The following is a 23,995-nucleotide window of genomic DNA, read 5'->3' on the forward strand; positions in this document are numbered from 1 at the left end:
TCCCTCTCCCTCCCTCTCTGAAATCAATAAAAAAATAAAGAGGAGGGAAGGCCTCTTTCGCAACTCCTCTTCCCCTTCAAATGCAGACCAAGACTGATTGAGACAATTAGAACAAGAGAACACAGTGGTTTTTACAACCTGAGCGCTTCCAAGGGGTGGAGAATAGACAATGAAAGTAATTGAGTGACAGAGCTGGAAGGTTAGGGACTGGGACCAGAGGAGAGCTTGGTATTTCAGAACTGGAGGAGCTACGGGCAGTGGTCAAGTCCACGGCATGTGTGCCAGGCGGAGTAATGCAGTTTACTGGGTCAAGGACCCGTGGAGCCAGAGGGATAAAGGGGTATTCATGTGGGCACTGCAGTCATCCAAGGGTGACAAGAAGGATGTGCTGAGGCAGATGGATTTACTGCACACCCTGCCAGCCTGAGATTTCCCAGAGACAGAGCTCTGATGCCTGTCTGGCCCCCTGACTGCTGGCTCCCCAAGAATGTTGCTGTCAGCAGTCCTTTGGTAGCCTCTCCTGCTTGCACACTGGACTTGGGGAGATTAACCAAGTTCTCTGCTAAGGATTGAATGCCAACTGGATTTATCTCAAATGTGTACAATCTAGTAAGATGGTATAAAACCCCCTCAGGGGGAAAGATGGCAAGTCCCAAAGGAATTCGGATTCATGACTAGCCCTGTCCTCAGCTGAGTGAGAATGGACAGGTGGCACATTGCAGAGAGGTGCCAGTGCTGGACGGCAGGAACAGAGCCTCAGAGGCTACGGCAGCCTGAGGGATGGCCCCTGCCCCACAGCCATGTGCCTCATCCCTGGAGATCACCCCCATTCCATTCCATTCCATTCCATTCCATTCCATTCCATTCCATTCCCTCTATTCCCAGACTCTGGAGGGCCAAGTGCTAAGAACCGATGGGGATAGAAGGGGCCAATTACTCTGAGCTGTTCCTGTAGGCCAGTGGTTCTCAACCTGTGGGTCTCGACCCCTTTGGCGGTCGAACGACCCTTTCACAGGGGTCGCCTAAGACCATCCTGCATATCAGATATTTACATCACGATTCATAACAGTAGCAACATTACAGTTATGAAGTAGCAACGAACATAATTTTATGGTTGGGTCACAACATGAGGAACTGTATTTAAAGGGCCAGAAGGTTGAGAACCACTGCTCTAGGCCATTAAGGTCCTTCCCCTTACTTGGTCTAAGCATCAGGGACACTCAGGGATCCATGGAGTGGTTGCCCAAGGGGAGTTCCCAACAGTAAGGTGGCTCTAGATGGCTCCCAGAGACCACAGTGCTCACTTCCGGCAACCTGGCCCATCAGCATCCCGGCTGTCTCATTCCCACACACGAAGGAAGAGTTGGCTGCATGAGTCAAACGGATTCTGTCAGTGGGAGGTGCCTTCAGTTTTAAGGAAGTTCTGCTCCTTGCCCTGGTGATCTGCAGACCCAGTGGCCAATTTAGAAAGTACCTTCCTTTGCCCTCTGGTTTTAAAGTGTTGAGGCTTGTGGGTGTCTCGTAGTTGCCTGCAAGAGGGGAGAGAAAGGGCAGGGATTGAGTGCCCTTCTAAAGGACCCTCAGGAGGAAAAATGCCCACCTCTCGTTCCTGGCTTCTCTGGCTTCCTATTTCATGTTCTCTGAAGATGCAGTGGGGGATGCCTGCTGGCCAAGCGAATGGGGTAAAAGGTAAGGATTCGGGTAGGACTGAAGGCAGTTACACTATGTGGAGATCCTGGTTCCACTGGCAGAGAGACTTTGAATGTCACATAACCTCTCCGAGCCCCACTTCCTTCGTCAGGATATGTCGGTATGAGGTTTATGGGTAGGGCATGTGGACGTGCTTTGAGAACACTAGCTATGCGCTAATTATCCCTTGGGTGTTCTGGGAACGGCACAGCTCCTCCCTGACCAACCTCAGTGAGCCTCAACCACCCCTAGGGACTCTTTGTGGCTTTTTTTTTTTCTTCAATTACTTCTCAGTTTATTTTATTCATTTTAAAAAATGATAGTTGGCACTCAATATTATTAGATTCAAGTGTGCAGGACACTGGTTAGACATTGATGTAACTTACAAAGTGATCCCCCTGATACGTCTAGTACCCACCCAGCACCATCCATAGTTATTCCATTATTGGCTATATTCCCTGTGCCTTACTTTACAGCTCATGACTATTTTGTAACTCACAATTTGTACTTCTTAATCCCTTCACTTTTTCAACCAGTCCCCCAGCCTCCTCTCATCTGGCAACCATCAGTTTGTTCTCTGCATCTATGAGTCTGTTTCTGTTTTATTTGTTCATTTATTTAGTTTTCTAGATTCCATATATATGTGAAATCATATGATATTTGTCTTTCTCTGTATGACTCATTTCACTTAGCATAATACCTTTTAGGTCCATCTATGTCGTTGCAAATGGTAAGGTTTTGTTCTTTTTTATGACTGAGTAATATTTCATACTATATAGGTACCACATCTTTATCCAATTGTCTATTAATGAACATTTATGTTAGTCTTATGTCTTAGCTATTGTAAATGTTGCTGCAATGAACATATGAATGAATGCATATTTCTTTTTGAATTAGTGTAAAAATTAGTTGGATTTTTTTGGATAAATACCCAGACGTGGAATTGCTGGGTCATCAGGTACTTCTGTTTTTAATATTTTTAGGAACCTCCATACTGTTTTCCATAGAAGCTGCACCAATTTACAATCCCACCGACAATGCCCAAGGGTTTCCTTTTTCCACATCCTCACCAACACTTGTTGTTTATTGATTTAGTGAAGACAGCCATTCTGACATGTGTGAGGTGATATCTCACTGTGGTTTGAATTTACATTTCTCTGATGGTTGGTGACATTGAGTATCTTTTCATATGGCTGTTGGTCATCTGTATGTCCTCTTTGGAGAAATATCTATTCAGGTTTTCTGCTCATTTTTAAATTGGAAAATTTTGTTGTTTTAGGTGCTGAATTGAGTTCTTCATAAGTTTTGGATATAAACCCCTTATCAGATGTATCGTTGGCAAATATCTTCTTCCATTCAGTAAGTTATCTTTTAGTTTTGTTGATGGTTCCTTTGCTGTGCAAAAATGTTTTAGTTGACGCGGTACCATTTGTTTATTTTGTCTTTTGTTTCCCTTGCCCGGGGAGATATATCAGGAAAAATATTGCTAAGAGAAGCGTCAGAGTTTTCTGCCTATGTTTTCTTCTAGTAGTTTTATGATTTCAGGTTTTACATTTAAGTCTTTCATCTATTTTGAGTTTATTCTTGTATATGGTGTAAAAAAGTGGTTGTTTCATTTTTTGCATATATCTGTTCAGTTTTCCCAACACCATTTATTGAATAGACTGTTTTAACCCCATTATATATTCTTGCCTCCTTTGTCATGGCATGGGCTTATTTCTGGGCTCTCTATTCTGTTCCATTGATCTATGTGTCTGTTTTTTATGCCAGTACCATGCTGTTTTGATTACTATAGCCTTGTAGCATAGTTTGAGATGAGGTAGTGTGATACCTTCAACTTTATTCTTCTTTCTCAATTGCTGTGGCTATTTGGGTCTTTTGCAGTCCTATATAAATTTTAGGATTATTTGTTCTGGTTCTGTGAAAAATGACATCGGTATTTTGATAGTGATTGCATTGAATCTATAGATTTCTTTAGGTAGTGTGGACATTTTAATCTGGTTCTCCAGTGCGGCGGGAAACTTGGTCTGTGACTGGCAGTGCGTGCCACTGCTGTGGTTTCACTAAATGAATACCTTCCTGAACGCCGAACATCAGCACCAGCTGTGACCTCATGGAGAGGACAAGACAGCTATACCACCTCCTCCACCCTTCAGCTGCTGTCATGCAGCCTCTATAGTTACTATCTTGACCACCTTTTTCTTCCCAAAGAATTCAAGGACCCTGGAGTAGTTTCATTCTGATACCTCCCTTTCAATTTACCTGCTATTATTTCCCTGTATTTTATTTGTCTGAATTTTGGGAACCACAGATTAGATATTATTATCATTTTATAAAGGACTGTTCAGATTTGCCTTTCTCTTTGTACTCATCTCTTTGCTTACCATTCTTTCTTGTACCTTAAATATTTCTTTTGGAATAATTTTCCCTCTTCCTAAAATATTTTTAGGAGTTTTTTTTAGTGTTGATGGTAAACTGTAGTTTTTGTTTTTCTGATAATATCCTTCTTTTGCCCTCTGATATGGAAGTTTGCTTTGCTAAGTATTCTAGGCTAACAGTTATTATATATATATATATATATATATATATATATATATATATATATATATAATTGATTTTTTTACAGAGAGGAAGGGAGAAGGATAGAGAGTTCGAAAAATCGATGAGAAAAAACATCGATCAGCTGCCTCTTGCACGCCCCCTCCTGGGCGTCTAAATCTATTGCTTTTGAATCTGCAGACTCTCCTTCATGGTGATTTGTTTCCATCTGTGTTTATGACCTTTCATTGTAATTCATCTTTGGTTGGTCTTAATCTCTGACAATTTTAGGAGGTGCTTGTCTCTAGAGAGGCTTTGCAATTTTATTTTATGCGTGTTTTTAAAATATTTTTAAAATTGATTTTTAGAAAGGGAGAGGGAGAGAAACATCGATGTGAGAGAGAAACAGATTGGCTGCCTTGCATGTGCCCCACCAGGTATTGAGCCCCCAACCAGGATGACGCCCAACCTACTGCGCAACACCAGCCAAGGCTAATTTTTATTGTTGAAGCCTGGGATACTACCAACTGGAGGCCCTTCCCAGGACACCAACTTAATACGGGCGTCTCAGGTTCAGCTCCCCCACCTTGTCACTTGTCCAAGTCTAGTTTCCATTACAGGGCTATGTAAATATTTATCCCTGGGCAATTCACATTTTATGGGGACTAAGTAGTCTGGATTCATGTTACGTTGCCAAGATTTCATACATGCTGCTCCTTCTGCCTCCAATATGTGTTCTTTCATCCTTTTTTCCTTCTCCTCCACCTGATGAACTAATCTTCCTAACATGAAATTCAGGCCTATTCTCCTCCAAGATACTTTAATCTGGGTTAAAGAACACTCCTATATGCTCGCAGAGCACCAGACTGAAGGGTCCCAGGTTCGATTCCGGTCAAGGGCATGTACCTTGGTTGCGCACACATTCCCAGTAGGGGGTGTGCAGAAGGCAGCTGATCGATGGTTTCTCTCTCATCGATGTTTCTAATTCTCTATTTCTCTCCTTTCCTCTCTGTAAAAAATCAATCAATAAAACATATATTTAAAAAATAAATCTCTGACTCCCTGCCCCTGGGTGCTGGTGCCATTTCGGGGTTAGCTCCTCTGGTATCCAGATGACCAAATAAATTTCTAATCCCTGACCACTTTGGCCTTGTGCATCCCTCCTTCAGCAAACCTAACAATGCTGTTTCCTCAGTGTCGATCACAGGGCCTGGACCATGGTAGAGTAACAAGTGTTTATGAATCAATGAAAGAATACCTGAATGGATGAGTGTGGGTGAATGATTTTGGAATGGACAATTTGGGGTTTTCAAAGAGGATGAAGGATGGTGAAGGAAGATGAGAAGGAAAAAGGGAAATGACTGATGTTTTTAAGTTTGTTTTGTTCTCCTTGCTTAAGTGGAAGAAAGTTGTCATTTCATTTCATCAAAAGTTTATTGAGCACCCAGTATGTGCTAGGCACGTTGCTAGATGCTAGTGATACAAAGATGAAGATCCAAACAAAATACAAGAGAAACAAAATCCAGTTCCTCACTCCCCCAACCTCCCCAACCCCACGCAAGGTAAATTTGGCTTCAGCCAGGGAAGCTGGGCCTGGGCCCTCAGGGATTCAGCATCAGGGTACGGAATACAGCAGACTCCCATCTCATCCCACCCTAACCTTCACCCCTGCCTGTCAAGGCTGACCAGCATCTTCCCCTTCTCTGAGTCCTGCATCTCACACCTGCCTGAGCAACTTACCCTGCACCTATTATCTCTGGATGGGGCACCTGGGAAGGTTAGGGGAGCAGTTCTGGACAACTAAGGGGAGCTGCAAAAGCATGCAGGCTCAAAGGAGCCACAGGCACGCTGGCAGGCAGAGGGGGAGGGGCCAACTAGAGATGCTTTTGCCCTTGGGGCTGGGACAAAACTTGCCCCAGGGTGAAGCGTGGAGACAGGGGCCTTAGGAATTGCTCTGTGGGATGGTGGAGAGTCAGAACTGGAGCTTAGGAGGTCGAGGAGGGGCCTGGGGTGCAAGGACCCCTAGAGGCATCAGGAAACAGAGGTCAGAAGACACAGAAGGTCTCCTCTTCCAGCTTTTCAATTGCCCTCTCTCCTCACACAGTAGATTATTGTCTCTCCTACAAACTGGCCCATAGGCTGGGGCATGGGCCTGGCCTGGCTACACAGTGGCCCTACCTCCCTGTATTCAGATGCTGTGTGGTTAGGGAGTCTGCCCTTCTCCAGTCTCTTAGGATCTGAGTATCTGGGAGCAGGGCAGGTAGAGGCGGGAGCCAAGGGTTGGATCACGTCTCCCTGACATGCTGGGGAGCAATGAGCCTCCTCCCCCCACTTCATTTCTCTGGAAAGTCAAACCTTATTCTCTCACAGCTGGAGGGAGCCCACAGCCTTTCAGGGGGGTTATGATTGTTTGAAAGGCTTGTTGTGTAAGGAAGCCAGGCAGAAGGCACAGGTGAGAAGGTTAAAAACAGTTCTTCACGTGATCTAGCTTTCTGGGCTAGGGGAGTGAGTGAGAATCCCTCTCTCTGGGAATAGAGACAGAAGGAACGCTTAGCATGCCTCTCTCTGACGGAGGCTTTGGGAGGAGGCCAAGGCGGGGCTTGAATCCTTTGTTCTCGCTAGGGCCCAGGTCTGGGGGCAAAAGAACGCGCTTGAGCTCCTCCCGCATTAACTGGTGGGTACCCAGGTACCAGGTGCCCAGAGGCGCTGCCTTCACAATGATTTCCGGATGTTCAGAACAGTGCCCTGTGCACACAGTCACCGGCATCTGACTTCCCCTGCCTTTAGACCAGTGGTTCTCAACCTTCCTAATGCCGCGACCCTTTAACACAGTTCCTCATGTTGTGGTGACCCCCAACCATAAAATTATTTTCGTTGCTACTTCATAACTGTAATTTTGCTACTGTTATGAATCGTCATGTAAATATCTGATATGCAGGATGTCTCTTCATTGTTACAAATTAAACATAATGAAAGCACAGTGATTAATCTCAAAAACAATATGTAATTATATATGTGTTTTCTGATGGTCTTGGGCGACCCCTGTGAAAGGGTCGTTCGACCCCCAACGGGGTCTCGACCCACAGGTTGAGAACCGCTGCTTTAGACAGTTGTGCATTTTGAGCAAAAGGCCTCTGTAACCTGGGCTTGCCCCAAAAGTGCCAGGAACCAGGCGTTCCTTCAGCGGGAAGGGAGGCGGGTGGCAAGGGCGCGGGATAGGTTACTGATGTTAGTTTCCATAAGACCCTTGGAGGACTGGGCCAGGAATGTAATAATCTATATAATAGCCTTAGGGGGCACAACCCTTATCCACCGAGAACACTGCCAGCGAACCAGAAGCAAACGCGACCCGGTTCCACCCCTGAATCTCCGGCTCCCGCTGCCTCCTCCATCTGCTCAAGCTCATCCACGTCCTCTGGCGAGACCCGTGCGCCGTGCGCTCCTGCAGGGACCTCCCTTCGCCCCGCTTTCTGGCCTCTCGGGCCTCCCCACCTCCCCGGCCGGCCGCAGCGCGTGCGGGCTTTCCGGAGGGAAGGCGGGTCCCGGGCGGCTCAGGCGCTGATCCCCACCGGGGGGGCCTCCTCCGGCTCGCGAATCAAGCGCGAGCCCGCAGTCCGCAGTATGCTCGAGCGACCAGGCGAGCCGGGGGCCCGGGATGGAGACGTGTGCGTCCGACCGGGAGCGGGGGAGGGCGCGGGAGAGCGCGGGTACCGGCGGGCAGAGCGCACGGGCAGCCCGGGCGAGCGGCCAGGAACAGCCGGCGACACCGAGTAGCCGGGCGGGCCGGGCGGGCCGGGCTCCGTTGCGCGGGGCTCCGGAGCAGGCTCCTCCTCGGGCTCCTGGGCGTCCTGCAAGGACACGCGCCGGGGTCAGCGGACAGCGGCCCGGTTTAGGGGCGCGACTGGTGTTCAAGGGGCGCTGGGCAAACCTAAGTGAAGGAGATAGTTCCCTCCTCACTCCCACCTCTGGGAAGAGGGCAGACGGAGGTCTGGTTCCCCGCCCCCTCACCCCCCCAATCCCCCCAATACAAGACACTTAGCATGGTGCCAGGCAGATAACAGGTGCTCGGTAAATAGTGAAATGCATTAACTTGAGTGCTTTGTTCCTTATTGCCCTCTCTCCACCTGTCTAGGATAACCCGGGGCAGCGTTAGTGGAACAGAGGGGAAATGACCCGAGCTGATGTTCAAAGACCTGAACTAAAGGCCTAGGCCAGTGGTGGGCAAACTCATTAGTCAACAGAGCCAAATATCAACAGTACAACGATTGAAATTTCTTTTGAGAGCCAAATTTTTTAAACTTAAACTATATAGGTAGGTACATTGTTATTAACTTAATTAGGATACTCCTAAGCTGGCCTTTGCTAAAAACGTCCTCAATCTGATTGAGGTACGTTCGCTGAGGTCGACCCCTTCCAACTCTCCCATCCACACTCGTCTTGTGTACTTGTTTCGTCTATCTCCTTTCGTGCATCCTCTCTATATGTCCAAACCATCTCAACATACCTTTCTCCATCCTCGACACTACATCTTCTTTCACTCCACAACGTTCCCTAAAATTAACTTAATAAACTTTAAAGTTTTAAGTCAACTTCGCACTGTACGTGCGTGCCCGCACGTGGTATTTTGTGGAAGAGCCACACTCAAGGGGCCAAAGAGCCGCATGTGGCTGGCGAGCCGTGGTTTGCCGACCACTGGCCTAGACCTGCTCCTTATTTTCTTGGTTGATCCTGGGCAAGTCCCTTCACCTTCATCGGCCTTATTTTCCTAACCTGTAAAATGGGGACGACACATCTGTTTCTCAGGTCATTCTGCGTACTAGAAAGGGATATGCACATCTAGCACCAGGACGTGGCAGGGGCTCATTGGTGTTTGTGAGGCACCCAGTCCACAGCTGCTCACCTTGTCCTTCAGAACATAGAGCGCCATGGGGTTCTTCCTCTCCTGCTCTCCACTTCGGGGGAGGGTGTCTGCTGCACAGGGCAAAGAATGGGGTGGCTGGCCCCGACCCAGAACCCTCCCCACCAGCCAGCACCTACGTTCTGCGCCCCAAGTGGCCAGTCAAGGTCCCGCCACAACCTCCACCAAAGGATCAGCCACGCGTGGGGTCCTACCTTGGCCGCACCTCTCCCTGCTCTGCAGTCTTCGGGCAGTTGGTGGAGGAAGGGGCCCTGCAGAGCCGGCTTCCTTGAGGCCCAGTTCTGCCTTTTCCCAGAAGCCCACTGATCTGAGTGAGGATGGGTTGGGTGAGTGGGCCGCTGGGAGCTCACCTTCTGGCTTCAGGCTGTCATCGTTCTGATCCATATATTCCAGGGAGTTTTGTTTTTCCAGTTTCTTCTTCTTTCTGCAAATCAACCCAGCACCCCATGAGCAGAGTTGCTGAGTGTGAGCAGGAGGAGGTCTGGGAGTGGGGACAAGGGCGAGTGGATGGCTGTATAAAGGGCCTGATAACAGGAGGAGGGGCTGGAATGAGTCAAATCTAAGTTTGTCGCTGGCATCGTGACTGTGGACAATTTGAGTCTCCGTGTCTTTATCTGTAAACTGCAGGTAATGATACTTAAAAGGTAGGGCGCTAACCACAACCACAGTGCCTAGCCCGTGAAAGGTGCCCTGCGAGTGAAACCATTATTAACAGTGTGGGTCATGGGGGGAGAAGGGGGTGTTGTGAGCGCAGGAGGTGGTTCCATACACTGTACACACAGTGGTGAGATGGATCTCCTGGGAAGAAGTGCAGGGCCCTGGGATGAAAGGCATTTAAATAGACTTCGAAAAGAAGAGAGCTCGAAGGATTAGGATGCTCAGGGTGTGGAACGTGAGGAGTTACCTAGACTTTTTGGAGGGTTTCCAGCAGGCACATACTGTCACCAAGGTCACAAGGAGGAAGATGCCTCCTGTGGACAAGATGATGTAGAGGGAGCTTCTTTCTAGGGAGAGAGAAAGGCAGAGAAGTGAGAGAGACTCCGGGTGTGGTGCGGAGAGCTTCCTGCAGTGGGTGGAAGAATAAAGGAGCCCCAGGCAGCATGGCTGGCTTCCCGCAGAGCTTGTCCAGGGCCCACTTCCCACCTGTTGCTGTTCTCCATGGAGAGCGGGCCCATCTCTGCCTCTCTCTCCCTCTGTCGGGGGATGTCTGTAGCCCCTCATGGGTTTTGAGCCCTGAAGGGAGGGCAGGCAGGGAGACTCACTGTACACGGTGATTTTGATGGGCAGGCTGCGGCCCTGGCTGATGGGGTTCTCCACCACACAGCTGTACAGGTCGTCGTCCTCCATGAGCACGCGCGTGATGGTGAGCACCTTCTGGTCGGAGGACAGGAGCATTCGCGAGTCATTCAGGAGGGGTTTGCCATCCTTCAGCCAGGTGTAGCTGGGCTTGGTGCCGTTCTCATGGGAGCAGTTCAGGGTGAAGGCTTCGCTGAGCTCCAGCACAGTGGTCGAAGCCACTAACACCTGTGGCCTCGAAATGGGCACTGGGCCCGGGGAGGGGACGCTGTGAGCCAGGGGCCAAAAGCTCCTCCCGCCTTCCTCACTCTCTACCTTCAACACAACACAACTCAGTTTGTGATCAGAGAGGCCCTTCAGAGATCATTAGTCAAGTTCTTGACCACCATCCATCCATCTATCCATTCATTCATTCACTCACTCATTTATTAATTAATTGATTTATTTTTAATTTATCTTTATTGTTGAAAGTATTACAGATGTCCCCATTCACTCATTTATGTATCAGCTATTTTTTTTTTAGGATTTCTTTTTATTTTTTATTGCTTAAAGTATTACAAAGGGTATTACATATGTGTCCTCCCCCCCCCCCCCGCCCCCCGCCCTTGACTATCCCCTGGCCTCCCCTACCCCCCAGTGTCTTATGTCCATTGGTTATGCTTATATGCATGCATATGTATCAGCTATTTATCAAGTACCTACTAAGCACAGGAGGTAGAATACTGAACCAGGCAGCCATGGTCCGCACCCTCATGGACCTTCCCTCTCCTTTTCCTCAAATACCTTCCTAAGATGTCTTAAACTGACCCAGTGTGGCACACCTAAGACTAAGTCCAGCTGCCTGGGTTCAAATATTGGCTCCATCACTTACTAGCTGCAAGACTTAGGCAAGTTACTCAGCCTTTTTGTGCCTCAGCTTCCTCTTCTGCAAATGGGGATAACGATATTTACTATCCCTAGATTATTGTGAGCATTAAGAGTCAATCTAGGCAAAGCACTTAAAATAGTTTCTGAAATAGAGTAAGCACTCTTTACCTGTTTACTGTAGCCTGTCTGCTAACTGCTAATGTCCAACTGGCTTCCTCTCAGCTCCCAAGTGGTTTTTGTGTTGGTGCTCCAGGGCCTAACAGACCCTGCCCCAGTCTCAGGCCCGGCCCACCTCCCTCCCTGCCAGAGTGCTTTACCGTCCACAGTGAGGTTGATGGTCTTCTCCCCGGTGAAGGTGTCATCCGTGATGGAGATCTCCACCTCATAGGTGCCCTCATCGGTGAGCTGCAGGTCGCTGAGAAGCAGGGAGCCATTTTCAAAGAGGCGGATGCGGTCTCGATAGTCAGCGCGCAGGTTGCCAATGACCTCGGTGCCAATGGACTGCACCACGGTCACTGGCTTGTCCCGCTTCAGCTGCCACTTCACCACGGGCTTGTCGCTGCTGGTGCTGCTGTACTGCACGGAGAGCAGTGCGGACTTCCCCACCGTGCCATGGATCAGGCGGACCTGGCTGGTGATGTTCACGCCCTGCAGGGGCCCTGTGAACAGAGGCCCATGCGGAGAGGGCGGCATCACCTTTAATTCCTCTGATCTCTTCAAGTCTCTCCATTCATTCTGCGCCCTTCACAGGGGTCCTTCCTTCTGACTCTCTGGTGCCTTCTCTTCTCCCCCTGTAGCTCTGGGCCCCTCTGCTCCTTCATCATCCCTCACACCCATCCCATTGCCCTTCACTCTTCTTCCATTCTGGCCCTCTGCCTCTGGTAGTTTTCCTCTGGAAGAGTCCAGCTCACCCACGCCACTTATAGAAATATTTATTGAGCACTTACCATGTGCCAGGCACTGTTCTGTATCTTTGGGATATATCATTGAGCAAAATAGACAAACATCTTTTATCCTCTGTAGCTTATAAGTCATTAGACCGTAGAATGAATGTGTCAGGTTGTCTTGATTGCAAATTGGGAGAGTGAGGTGGGGTTGGGTGATGGAGAAAGCATGGGGACACAGATTCACAAAGAAAGGAGTATGTCACATGATGGTGGCCTAAAGGGGAAGTTTAGGGGTCTGAAGACACCTGGGCCACCTTCCAGTTAGACCAAGAGCCTCTCCTACCCTTGCCCCAGCTGCATGTAGCATCTTACTAGGCCTACCCAGTGCAAAACAGCCCTGCAATAGGGTAGATGATTTTGGAAATTCACCCAAACTCCAGCCCAATTTGTATTCCCTTTACAGGAGGGATTTAGGATGAGTAAAAAAAAGTTTGGGATCAGAAGGCCTTGTAAGATCGGGTTCCACCTGCTCTTTCTGCCAATTAAACCTGGTTTCCCAGGATGAAAACACTGAGAAGCTATAGCATATGGATTGCCCTAGGCCCGTGGTCGGCAAACTGCGGCTCGCGAGCCACATGTGGCTCTTTGGCCCCTTGAGTGTGGCTCTTCCTAAGCCTTAGGAGTACCCTAATTAAGTTAATAACAATGTACCTACCTATATAGTTTAAGTTTAAAAAATTTGGCTCTCAAAAGAAATTTCAGTCGTTGTACTGTTGATATTTGGCTCTGTTGACTAATGAGTTTGCCGTCCACTGCCCTAGGCCTTACCCTCCTCTAGGTGGGAGTCTTCCTCCCGCCATGTCTCACGGGTATGTATGGGTGTTCAGAAGTGAATGGAGCAGCTTTTCTCAGAAGCTGACAAAGAGAGCATTTTGCCAAGGAAACACTGGTTTCCCAAAATTCTTGCCAAAACTGGAGTCTGGATTAAGCTCAGGGTTCCACAACTTTCAAGGGACACAGAGAACTGGGACAGGAGCCAAAGCAGGACACAGAAACGAGGAAGTGGCTAACAATTGTGATCCACAGTAGAAATAAAAGGGACTAGGACTATTCAACCTTGAGAAGTGATTAACTTAATTACTGTCCTCTAGTCTCTGAGGCATCATTATGTAGGAAGTGTCTGTTCCCACCCAAGGCTGAACAAAAGGAAATTGACTGATCAACTTAAACAGTGCCACACTGGGTCAGGTAGGTGACTTCATCAAGGATTTTGACCTCCTGTGACACCAAGCAATGTCAAGCTTTAAAACACAAGAATGTATCTGCCAATAGCCTCGGATTCCCTTAATAGCCTCTTCCTTTAAAGACACCACCATCTACTCATTTTTATGTGCTAATTTTGCTTTGCAAAAGTTTCCAATTACCATGTGAAGGGGATTTTAGGGCTAAAAGGATGGAACCCAGGCAAGGGACTTCTTCTTCTTGGGTCCTTAGAGGATGGAATAGTTATAAGATCCCAAAGTGTAAAATCTTGCAAATCAGATTATCTAGATTTGTGGCATGCTGTGTTTATGTCTGTAAAATACTGTCCAGGCCTCTAGGAAAGCCTTAGTTGCATGTTCCATGAGTTGGGCTGTGACGAATTTAGGAAAATTTTATTAATCCATATTAGGGACAGAGCATTAAATATTGAGTGTTACTTATCTGAGCCTGGCTTGGTGGTTGCTGCCATAAACACAAGGGATTAAGGTAAATCTTTGGGAGCTTGGGTGACATGGTCCAAGCTCCCCTTTTAGTGCCAATCTTAAAAACTATATTTTCCAGCCTCCCTTGACGTTAGGTTTGGCCAGGTGACTTCGTTCTAGATGATGAACTAGTGAAAGTGATAGGTACCCTCTATACGCTGGTTTAGGACCCCCCACACCCATTTAAATTTTTTTCTACCTAGAAGAAATGGAGATAAATCTCAGGGTGACCATTGGAAACACATGTCAAAGTTGACAGAGCTCCAGCATCTTTGTCCCTGAAAAACTTCATGGAGCAGAGTCCTTCCTCATCCCAGGCCTAGCTGGAACTTCATCATACCACTATATGGTTAACACCAGTAACTTAAATTTTGGAATTTATTTGTCAAAGAAGTTGGCATTTTCCTAATTGATTTATTGAAGATGGCAGAAATTTCTTATAGAATGTCAGCTCTTTATTGCTCTCAGATCACAGCAGTACAATGGCCTGACCCAGCACTGATTTCTTACCTGTCATAGGTCATAACTAATATCTTATTAGCATAGTTTATATTTAGAATTTTTTGTTATATTTATTAATTCTCCCACACTTTAGACCTTTTGCCACCTTTTGTTTTTGTCCAGCCACATTGACTAACAATATATTTCTGTAATTTTTTTTCTTATCATATGATGGCCTGAAGGAGTCAGGTACATCTCTGATTTGTATATTTTATATGCACTTTGTATTCCCAATTCCCCAAATCTCATTTTCTCAAGTCATTGTCATTTCCACTGAGACTCTGCTCAGTAGGCCAATAGTAACCTCTTAAATGCCATATCTGACGGACTTTTTTAGGTACTTATTGTACTGGACCTCTTCGATACATTTGATGTTGGTTCTCTAGAAAACTCTCAACTCCCTGGACTTTCTGCACACACAGTCTTCTAGTTCTCCCTCTGTCCCTGTGACTGTTCCTTCTCCCCAATGGTATTTTTTCCTCTGCAAATCTTGGGGTTACTCAATGTTCCATTTTCAGTCTATTTTATCATCCTAAGTGCTATTATCCATTCTTTGTTTTAAATCTTACCTATGGGCTGACAGCTTCCAGATACCTCTCGTCAGCCCTGGCCTCCCTGCCCCCCAGGTTTAGGCTACTCAACATTTTCCCACAGATGTGTCGTAGGTATTTCAACCTTAACATGGACAACAGTAATGATCATATCCCCACAATTTTTGTTTAAGGTTTCACACAGAACCCATACCTCCCTCTCTGGACCCTCTCACTTCTTATCAATCACTAAGTCCTGACTTTCCCTCCAAAATATTATCTCAACATTCCACATTCCCTCTGTTTTTATTCTAATTCCAGCCCATGCTATTTCTCTCATGAACTACTGCAGTAGCCTTTTATGGGTTGAATTGTGTCCCCTAAAATTCATATGTTGAAGTCCTAATCCCAGTACCTCAGAATGTCACCTTCTTTGGCAATGGGGTCATTGTGGAGGTAATAAGCTAAGATGAAGATGGACCTCTAATCCAATATGACTCTCGTCCTTATAAAAAGGGGAAATTTGGACACAGACACACACACACAGGGAGAATATCATGTAAATACTGAAGTTATGCTGCCATAAGCCAAGGAATTACTAGAAGCAGAGAGGCCTAGAATGGATCCTTTTCTATCTCCATCAGCTGAGTTTTGCCGACATGTTGATCTCAAACTATTAGCCTCCAAAACTGTGAGACAATAAATTTCTGTTTTCTAGGCCATCCAGTCTGTGGTTCTTTGCTATAGCAGCCCTAGGAAGTGCATACAGGTGCCTTTCCTATCTTGTTTGCCTCCAGTTCCCCTCCAATGCCTGACTACAGAGTGAGCTATCCCAACACACGCCTGGCCCTCCCAGCCCCCAGATTAGAACCTTTCAATGCTTTCTCCACTCCACTGTTTACAGACTATTCTGCTTTACTTAGTGTAGTTCACCAGGCTCTTGCCTAACTTGTTCACACTTTCCTCTCCAGCAGTGGAGAACAGCTGGGCTGCTCCTAAACACAGGATGCCATTTCAAGCTGTCGTCGACCTTTGCTCATTTCCCCAACTCTAATGCCCACGCCCACACCTACCTATTTTATCGGATCCTTTAAAATTTAGTGCAGACATTCCCAGGCGACCTCCCCTGATAGTCCCCCAACCCCACCCTGCACCACCAGCACCCGTTTCCTGGTGGGGTAGGTGACTTCTCTCTGCTCCCAGGCATCCTCTGCATATCTGACTCAAAACAGTTTCTGTGTTTTATTAAAATGATCTCTGCATCTGTCTGCCCAACTAAATTGTGAATTCCTAAGCTTTCTGGAACAGTGTGTGGGGACATAAACAAATATACTTAAAATTAAGATCAATTCTCCAAATAGTTGGTAGGGGGTGAAATAGGAGACAGGTGTCTACGGTGTACGGTGAGTTATGGGTAGTTTGGTGTTACTCTCCAAAATCAGGATGCTCGCTATCGCCAAAGCTTCTTCTATCTCTTGCTGTTTTACACTCAGAGAAGTGGGGGCAGGAGGTTGGGGAAGCACATAACCAAGATTCCCCCACCCCTCCAAGCCTCACCATAATCCTTGCAAAGAATGTCGAACTGGCCCGTACCAACAAGTCATCCTATAAAAATGGCTCATTGCCCTTCATCTAATGTCCTGAATGCCGTGGGAGCTCCGAAGTCATGCAGCCTTTTGGGGGAGGGGGCAGGGGCCGTGCAGAATGAAGAAATACATTCAACACTAATGCCTGAATTCACTGAGATGCTTCCCACGCAGCTGAGCGCTCTCCCCTCCTCCCACCCTAAAGACATGCTGGCCCTCCACTCTCCCCTCCTTCACCTTTGAAAGCCCCAGTCCCTTCTCCAAACGCTTTCTTACCCTTCTGGTCTCCTACCTGTCTGGATCAGAAGAAGGTAGACAAAAGGAGTGAGGCGCAGGGCACTGAAGGCTCTGGACAGGGCTCCCCTTTCTCTCTTCATTTTGGGTGGCGTTCTCCAGCTTCGGTGCAGACAATTAGCATGATTTCTTCACTCTGAGCACGTCCCTTTGTACCACTCGGAGTTTCTCTGCCCGAGCACAATCCTGCCAACTTCTCTCTGAATACACAGAGCCCTGTGTGTTGCCGGACTTGTTCTTTCTTCTCTTTCAGACCTGGCATTTTCTAGTTTCAAAGCCCTACATCCCCAGTTTAGAAGGGGGTGTTTGCTTAGGAGATAATCTTCAGAGGGGGTGCCAATCAAATGGGTCCCGGGGGGCCATCAATTCTTCCCTGTCTGTGCTGAGAACCACTATGAGGGGGAGATGAGGATTTGGGCTCAATAGGGACTGAACTGGGACACACCCTAAATTGGACTTGTGTCCCAATCCATCCTGTCTCCACCTCATGCTCCTTGTTCCTGAGAAGGCAGGTGTATGCCAGGGGTAGACCTCCAGTACATTTTGAAGAGGGAGGGATAGAAGCTTTTCAAAGGCTGGGGAATGAGAGACTCCAGAGAACTGCTGAAGAAATGGAAACCCCTGTTCCATCCCAAAGGAAGGAGATTGGAACACGGCCTGAATTCTATTATTTTCATACCTGTCGGGTCCTACTTGGGGTTCTCTGTCCTATCATAGAATCACGTAGGTACTGAGGGCCTCTTTCCAGAAGCCACTCTGTTTATTCCTCTGCCTTTAGCTAATTTTCTCCAACATGTCAGAGTGAGGACAAAGGTAACACCCTAACAGCCAGCATCCTGGGGTTCTGTCACCAGCTTCTCAGCCTGGTGGCCTTTTCTTGTCTCCAGGCTTTGAGGAGGAGCGTCCCTCTAGCTCCCCTGCCCCCTCATCGCTATGTCCACCATTCTCATGAGGGCTGTCAGTAGAATGTATGCTCACTAACTGTGCAGTCTTGAAAGCTGGCTCACAACTTTGTTAACCCTCAATTTCACATCTGTGAAATGGGGAAACAGTAGCTTCCTTGTAGGAATTGTTAGGAGGATTGATGAAGATATGGTACAGTAGAATGCCTAGGAAATTCTCTGTTACAAAGATATTTTAAACTTTAAAAAAAGAACTTCTCCTCTGCTTTCTCCTCCTCTTTCTTCTTCTCCTTCTTCTTCTCTTTCATTCCTGTAAGGAATCTTTATATCATGATGAGACCAAAGTTTACAGCTCCCCTCTTGGTAATCTCTAACACTGTCTTAGTTTTGCAATAGTTGCCTCTCAAAATATTCTTTTTACATCCTGGAGAAAGCCCGAGTCCACCAAGTTTCTAGAGCGAAAAACCCATTGTGTAGTCCAATGAGTCAAAGGATGGGGAGAAGAGTTGGGAAGCATTGGCTTTGAACTTCACAAAGGAACTCCAAAAATCATTCTGATTTATATAAATAAGATTTTTTTCCGTCTGTATTTTTGTGTCTTTAACTTTTCCCTAGACAGCTCAAGGCACCTGTCTGTCTCTGAAAGAGTTATTGTTGTTTCAGCAGGTATGAAATGGAAAAGAGAAAGTCAACATTCAGCATCTGACATAGTCTTTTAGAGTCAGTAGCAAGACAAAAGGCTTGAAAGCCAAAGTCTGCAAGGGACAAAAGGATATTTTAATTTCTTTTATCTACCCCCTTGAAATATCATAGAACAACAGCCTGTGGACTGGATAACAGAGTTCTTCTACAGGACTATAGACAAATGGCCTCTTTTGTCTGTGAAGGCCAGGCCTTAAGGCTTATTGTCTGAGGGTACAAAGAGTATATGATGTTCAGGAAATAGTCTGAGGTCTGGCTTTTTTAGCCTGAAGACTGTGGAAAGAAAAATGTGACAGAGGAGCCCAGCTGGTGTGGCTCAGTGGATGAGCGTTCGATCTATGAACCAGGAGGTCATGATTCAATTCCCCGTCAGGACACATGCTAGGGTTGCAGGATCGATTCCCAGTGGGGTGCATGCAGGAGGTAGCCAATTGGTGATTCTCTCTCATCATTGATGTTTCTATCTCTCTCTCTCTCTGAAAAAAAAAATATATATATATATATATTTTTTTGATGTGACAGAGGAAGACTGAAGAGGGATGTAAAGTCTCAACATCCCCCCTTTCCCTGCCCTAGAAATGAACTTTCGGCTTATACCCACGCAGAATGTGTAAATGCTTCAAAGTGCCTACAAGCTCCCTTGAGAAGACCCGGAGGTACTGAGAGGGTAAAGAACCTACAGAGGGCTGACTTGGAGCAAAGGGGCCACACTATGCAGGCAATGACTGGGGCCACCAACTGCCCTGGTGGGAGTCATACATATAGTTCATCAGAGACCAGTGGGAATCCTGAGTCCACATAAGTCCATGCACACTGTCTCCTTCTGTTGCTATAAGGTCACTGGCGCCACCTCACCTATACTACCCCCACCCTTCTTAGACAGGAGCTGGGTTGGGGAGGAAGTGAATCACTGATTAAGCAATTGCCAGAGTTATCCAAGCAGAGACTTAGCTCCCTTAAGAGAATGTTAAAGTGGTTGGTCAAACTGAGCTTCTCAGGATGGATGAACATTTAGTTTCCTTTGCTGCCCTGGGCGTGGGAAGCTCATGGGAAGATCAGAGCAGTTGCAAAGGCACAAAGGTACTACAGTTCCTTTGCACGTCTGAGTGTAGAAGGAGGCATTCTGCAGTCCTCTTTCAGGTCTTTTTAAGATGAGTAGACCAATGGAAGTTCATATCGTCTGCTATGTACTTTCTCTCCTAGTGAGTAGAGAGCTCTTCGATTGAAAGACTGAGTCTCACTGGTCTCTGTAGCCCTACTGCCTCATGTAGGGCAGGAAACATAGTAGGTGCTCAGTAGAGTTACTGACTATTGAATGGACGAGAACTTGAGGGAGTTTCTCAAGAAAAAGAACATGGATAGATGTCCTTCACAGATATAAATGGAGAGAATAAAGGACAACTGTGAGAGGGAACTGGGACAGAGGAGGGAGAGCAGGGGGGGCACCAAATAATGACTGCCGATGACAGACCACTTTGTGAAGACACGAGACACCCCTTTGTGAATTCCCGGAAGTAACGAATTCCCTTTGAAGGGGCCATTGATTCAATAGGCTGTAGGCAATTGGGTTACAGAGACATAAGTCAACAGTCAAGCCAACTTGTTCTCACACATAACACGTAACATTGACCTCAGCTGTCCTTGCTTATCTTGTTTTATCTTTCCATGTGTTCTGTTGTTTTGTTTTTTTTTTTTCTCCTGGATGTCTGTCCCATATAATTGTTGACGATGTGGGCTGTGTGTTCTTTTTTTGACATCCTGATTATAAACATTACCGTTCTTAACTTCAAAAGTATATTTATACTTGTCTGCCTGTCCGACTTTTGAATCAGAAAATGTGGTTACTGCTGCCATCTCCTCATTATCCTGGGAAACTCCCTGGGGCAGAAACGGTAACTCTCCACTCTTACAGGTCTCCTCGCAGGGCCTGGTTTTGAATTCTGTATAATGTGGCTGCTGAAACAATGGTGTGGACAGATGCTTGACTGACAGCGGTAATGGCCTTGCTTAGCCAAGGCCATGCCCCTTCCTCCTCTGAGCATTTCAACAGATGCATTTTCGAGGGCATTGTCCTCTTCTGAGCAGCACAGGCCGGTCGGTCCTCCTGGCCCTTCTGCTGCACAGAGTTGCACACTCCTATTTGGCACCTCCTCTGGGACTCTGGGATCCTGACTCCTCATCCCTGCACCCATGGCAGCCCTGGCCTGCTGAACTCACACCTCTGTGCTGCGCACTCAGATGTGTTCCTGAAGCTCAGAATGGAGCCCTGACACACACACACACACACACACACACACACACACACACACGATATGTAAATAATGACCAATTTTATTTTATTTTCCATTTATCCCCCTATACCCTCTTCTACATCCACCCACTCCCCCCCCCCCACACACACACAATCACCACACTGTTGTCTGTGTACATGAGTTTCCTTTTTTTTCTTTTTTGCTCAATACTTTCACCTCCTCCAAGAGTTGTCTGCCTGCTCTCTATGAATGAATCTGTCTCTATTTTGCTTGTTAGTTCAGTTTGTTCATTAGATTCCACATATGAATGAAATGATATGGAACTTGTCTTTCTCTGTCTTATTTCACTTAGCATAATATTCTCCGGGTCCATCCAGGTTGTCGCAAAGGGTAAAATTTTCTTCCTTTTTATGACTGAGTAGTATTCCATTGTGTAAATGTACTATAGCTGTTTTATACACTCATCTACTGATGGACAATTAGGCTGCTTCCAAATCTTGGCTATTGTAAATAATGCTGCAATGAACACAGGGATGCATATATTTTTTCGAATTAGTGGTTTAGGTTTATTGGGACAAGTTCTCAGAAGTGAAAGTGCTGGGTCATAAGGCAGTTCCGTTTTTAATTTTTTGAAGTATCTTTGTACTGCGTTCCTCAGTGGCTGCACCCGTCTGCATTCCCACCAACAGTGCACAAGGGTTCCCTTTTCTCCACACCCTCTACCGTTAGATTTCAGGATGTCCCCACCCACTTGGCCTGTTCCTTTGTTCCCAGGCTCCAGGAAGAATGTTCTGGCACTGACATTACTAGAGAGGTTTTGGCCTTACTAATGGCATAACATCAGTGGGGATTTTTATATTTAGCATCCCCCCCCACCTTTTCTTCATTCACTTCCTGCTATTGAGTCGTATCTGTGCCTCCTTCACTAAATTGTAAATAATTTTTCATAGCAGAATGGAAAAAATCTTCCAAAAATGATACCCAAATCCCTCTTACAGAGGGAACTGTCTTTAGCAAGAAAAATATATAGGTATGCCATATGGAGTGGAAGGTAAAACCTTAAGCACAAGTAGTCAGGGAACAAAAAGATAAACCACTGTATATTAGAAATAAACAGGACTTTGGTGATGGGGAAAGATTAGGGGAGAGAAATGAAGAAGGGGAGAGGGAAGGAGAGAGCAACTTGGTGGGGAGCTGAAGAAAACCTGAACAACTTGCATTGCTACACTAAAAACCCTTCCTCTTCCGTCTTCTGAAAAGTTCAATACACACAAATGCAGTATGTGTGCTTGTTTCTAGCTGATCGAATATAGCTAAGATGATAGGATAGCTACTCCCTTGATTAGGTGATATGATGTAAGACCCAGACTTAGCAGACCAGAGAGAGAGAGAGAGAAAGAGAGGGAGAGAGAGAGAGATTGTTCAGTTAATAAAATAACTGCCATGGTATGAAAGGGCCACATGGCAAGCAATGGCTGGCAGCCTAGTTGCTGAGAGCAACCCTTAGCCAACAGCTGGTAAGATAATAGGGACCTCACTCCCACAATCACAAGAAAATGAATTCTTCTAACAACCATGTGAGCTTGAAAGAGGACCCCAAGCTCCAGAAAGGAATGCCCACCAGCCAACACCTTCACTGAGGTCTTTTGAAACCTTGAGCAAAAGACCCACTAAGCTGTGCCTGTACTCCTGACCCACAGAAACTGTAAGATAATAAATGCATGTCCGTTCAAGATGCTTAATTTGTGGCAATTTGTTATGCAGCATAGAAAACTAATACAGGAGAGCCTGGCTGGTGTGGCTCAGTGGTTGAGCTTTGACCTATGAACCAGGAGGTCATGGTTTCATTACCGTGGTTGTGGGCTCGGTCCCCAGTGTGGGGAGTGCAGGAGGCAGCCGATCAATGATTTCCCCTCATCATTGATATTTCTCTCTCTCTCTCTTCCTCTCTTAAATCAATAAAAACATATTTTAAAAAAATACACGACATCCAGTTAAATCGGTATTAAAGATGAACAATAAATATAAAAGAAAAAACTAATACAGGAGAGAGAGAGAGAGAGAGAGAGAGAGAGAGAGAAAGAGAGAGAGAGATTATATACTGAGAAAGCACGATTTGGGAGTCAAAGATTGTCCTGTCCTAGGACTTTGGAAATTTGAATATTGGTACCTTAGTTTGGGTTCCTCCAGAGGCAGACCCTGAGATAAGAAGTTGGTTTATTCAAAAGGTGATCCTAGTGAAACCAGGCAGTATATTGGGGAAATGAGACATGGAAGGGCAGGAAACCAATAAAGGCTACGTATCAATCAAATGACCATCACGGGCAGCAACAGCTTAATCCTTTCAGGGAACTCTGGGAGATAATGAAGACCATGCCTCAGGGTTATCCCATCCAAGGGGCCAGGGAATTGGGCTATTTAGTCACCATCAGATGTAGGCCGAGGGCAGCTTCGGAGGGGAGAGGGGAAGCTAATTCCTCAGACTGCTGGCTGATTCTCACATGGAGGCATCTTGTCCACACCTTCCCTCCTCTAACTTCTGTGTGTGTGTGTGTGTGTGTGTGTGTGTGTGTGTGTTTCAGGCTTGGTCTAACCTTTTACCCGTAGCCTTTACTCTCTGACTAAGCTACATGATGGAAGGTGGCCTTTCTACTCCTTGTGCCCCCTATTACAGCTGAAGTTATTTTTGATTCTTTGTTCCATAAGCCTATATGTGAACGGTGTTAGAGCGGTCCCTACCATAAGTTTGAGAGAGAGAGAGAGGATCCAGGAGGCCAAGCCAGCCAGAGAGTTTGTAGAGCTGTGGCATTGCCTGGGAAACAAGGAATGTGTGAGGCTTTGTACTGAGGAGGCAGAGCCTTGCTGTTCTAGTAGCCACCAAAAAAGACAGATTAGCTAGCTCTCTTTGGAACAAAACAAGTTTTTATTTTTTTGTGGCCCTGGAGGAATGGCCCTCGTGAGGGCATTTTTTCCTTTCCTTTTTCTTTTTTGAAGTTCTCCTAGGTAGCCCCGCTCTGGCTTGCTGCTGAGAAACATCGAATAGAAAGTGGAGATGGAGTCAAAGCCTTCCCATAGCCTCGTCCTGAATGTTGGTTTTGCTGCCTGCAGATTTCTGTAACTGTGAGGGGTCACTCAGAGGAAGAGCATTCTGCAGAGAGAAGATGTCTCAAAAGGTCTGGGTTTGTTGGGAGAAATATGTGATCCGGGTGCGGGGTGGCATGGGGTCCTGGGTGCGTTTCTGTAAGGCAGAGGAGCTGCTCCCGTTTCCATACTGGAAAACTGAAAAAC

The 23,995-nt window shown here is 46.6% G+C and overlaps 3 protein-coding genes across 6 annotated transcripts in view; 2 read left to right on the top strand and 1 right to left on the bottom strand.

Moving 5' to 3' along the window:
* The first annotated feature begins 1,495 nt into the window (after window positions 1–1,495).
* The window catches only part of CCDC15 (coiled-coil domain containing 15), a 71,591-nt gene continuing 49,091 nt past the window's right edge, over window positions 1,496–23,995 (top strand). Inside the window, exons 1-3 of the mRNA XM_070399721.1 lie at window positions 1,496–1,689; window positions 2,969–3,048; window positions 23,816–23,880. The gene's annotated coding sequence lies outside the window, so the exon portion shown is untranslated. The remainder of the gene's footprint in view (window positions 1,690–2,968; window positions 3,049–23,815; window positions 23,881–23,995) is intronic.
* On the bottom strand, window positions 5,643–17,110 carry HEPACAM (hepatic and glial cell adhesion molecule). Of its 4 annotated transcripts, none has more exons than XM_070399700.1 (7): window positions 16,850–17,110; window positions 11,626–11,967; window positions 10,408–10,689; window positions 10,050–10,149; window positions 9,496–9,569; window positions 9,128–9,195; window positions 5,643–8,075 (listed from the first exon to the last, which is right to left on the bottom strand). In XM_070399700.1, the coding sequence occupies exons 1-7, from the start codon at window positions 16,932–16,934 to the stop codon at window positions 7,779–7,781; spliced, it is 1,248 nt and encodes a 415-aa protein (XP_070255801.1). In that variant the 5' UTR covers window positions 16,935–17,110; the 3' UTR covers window positions 5,643–7,778. The 4 variants fall into 4 exon arrangements, with proteins under 4 accessions (XP_070255801.1, XP_070255800.1, XP_070255799.1 ...); XM_070399699.1 differs by having other exon boundaries at window positions 9,128–9,198; XM_070399698.1 differs by having other exon boundaries at window positions 9,340–9,569; window positions 16,850–17,107.
* Window positions 5,715–6,492, top strand: HEPN1 (hepatocellular carcinoma, down-regulated 1). The gene is given in 3 exon segments (XM_070400156.1): window positions 5,715–5,847; window positions 6,174–6,223; window positions 6,226–6,492. Coding segments are annotated over 3 exon segments (426 nt in total). The 3' UTR covers window positions 6,469–6,492.

The sequence above is a fragment of the Myotis yumanensis genome, unplaced genomic scaffold (assembly GCF_028538775.1).
Source record: "Myotis yumanensis isolate MYYU_CA2020_CCGP unplaced genomic scaffold, mMyoYum1.0.hap1 SCAF_19, whole genome shotgun sequence".
Taxonomy (NCBI): domain Eukaryota; kingdom Metazoa; phylum Chordata; class Mammalia; order Chiroptera; family Vespertilionidae; genus Myotis; species Myotis yumanensis.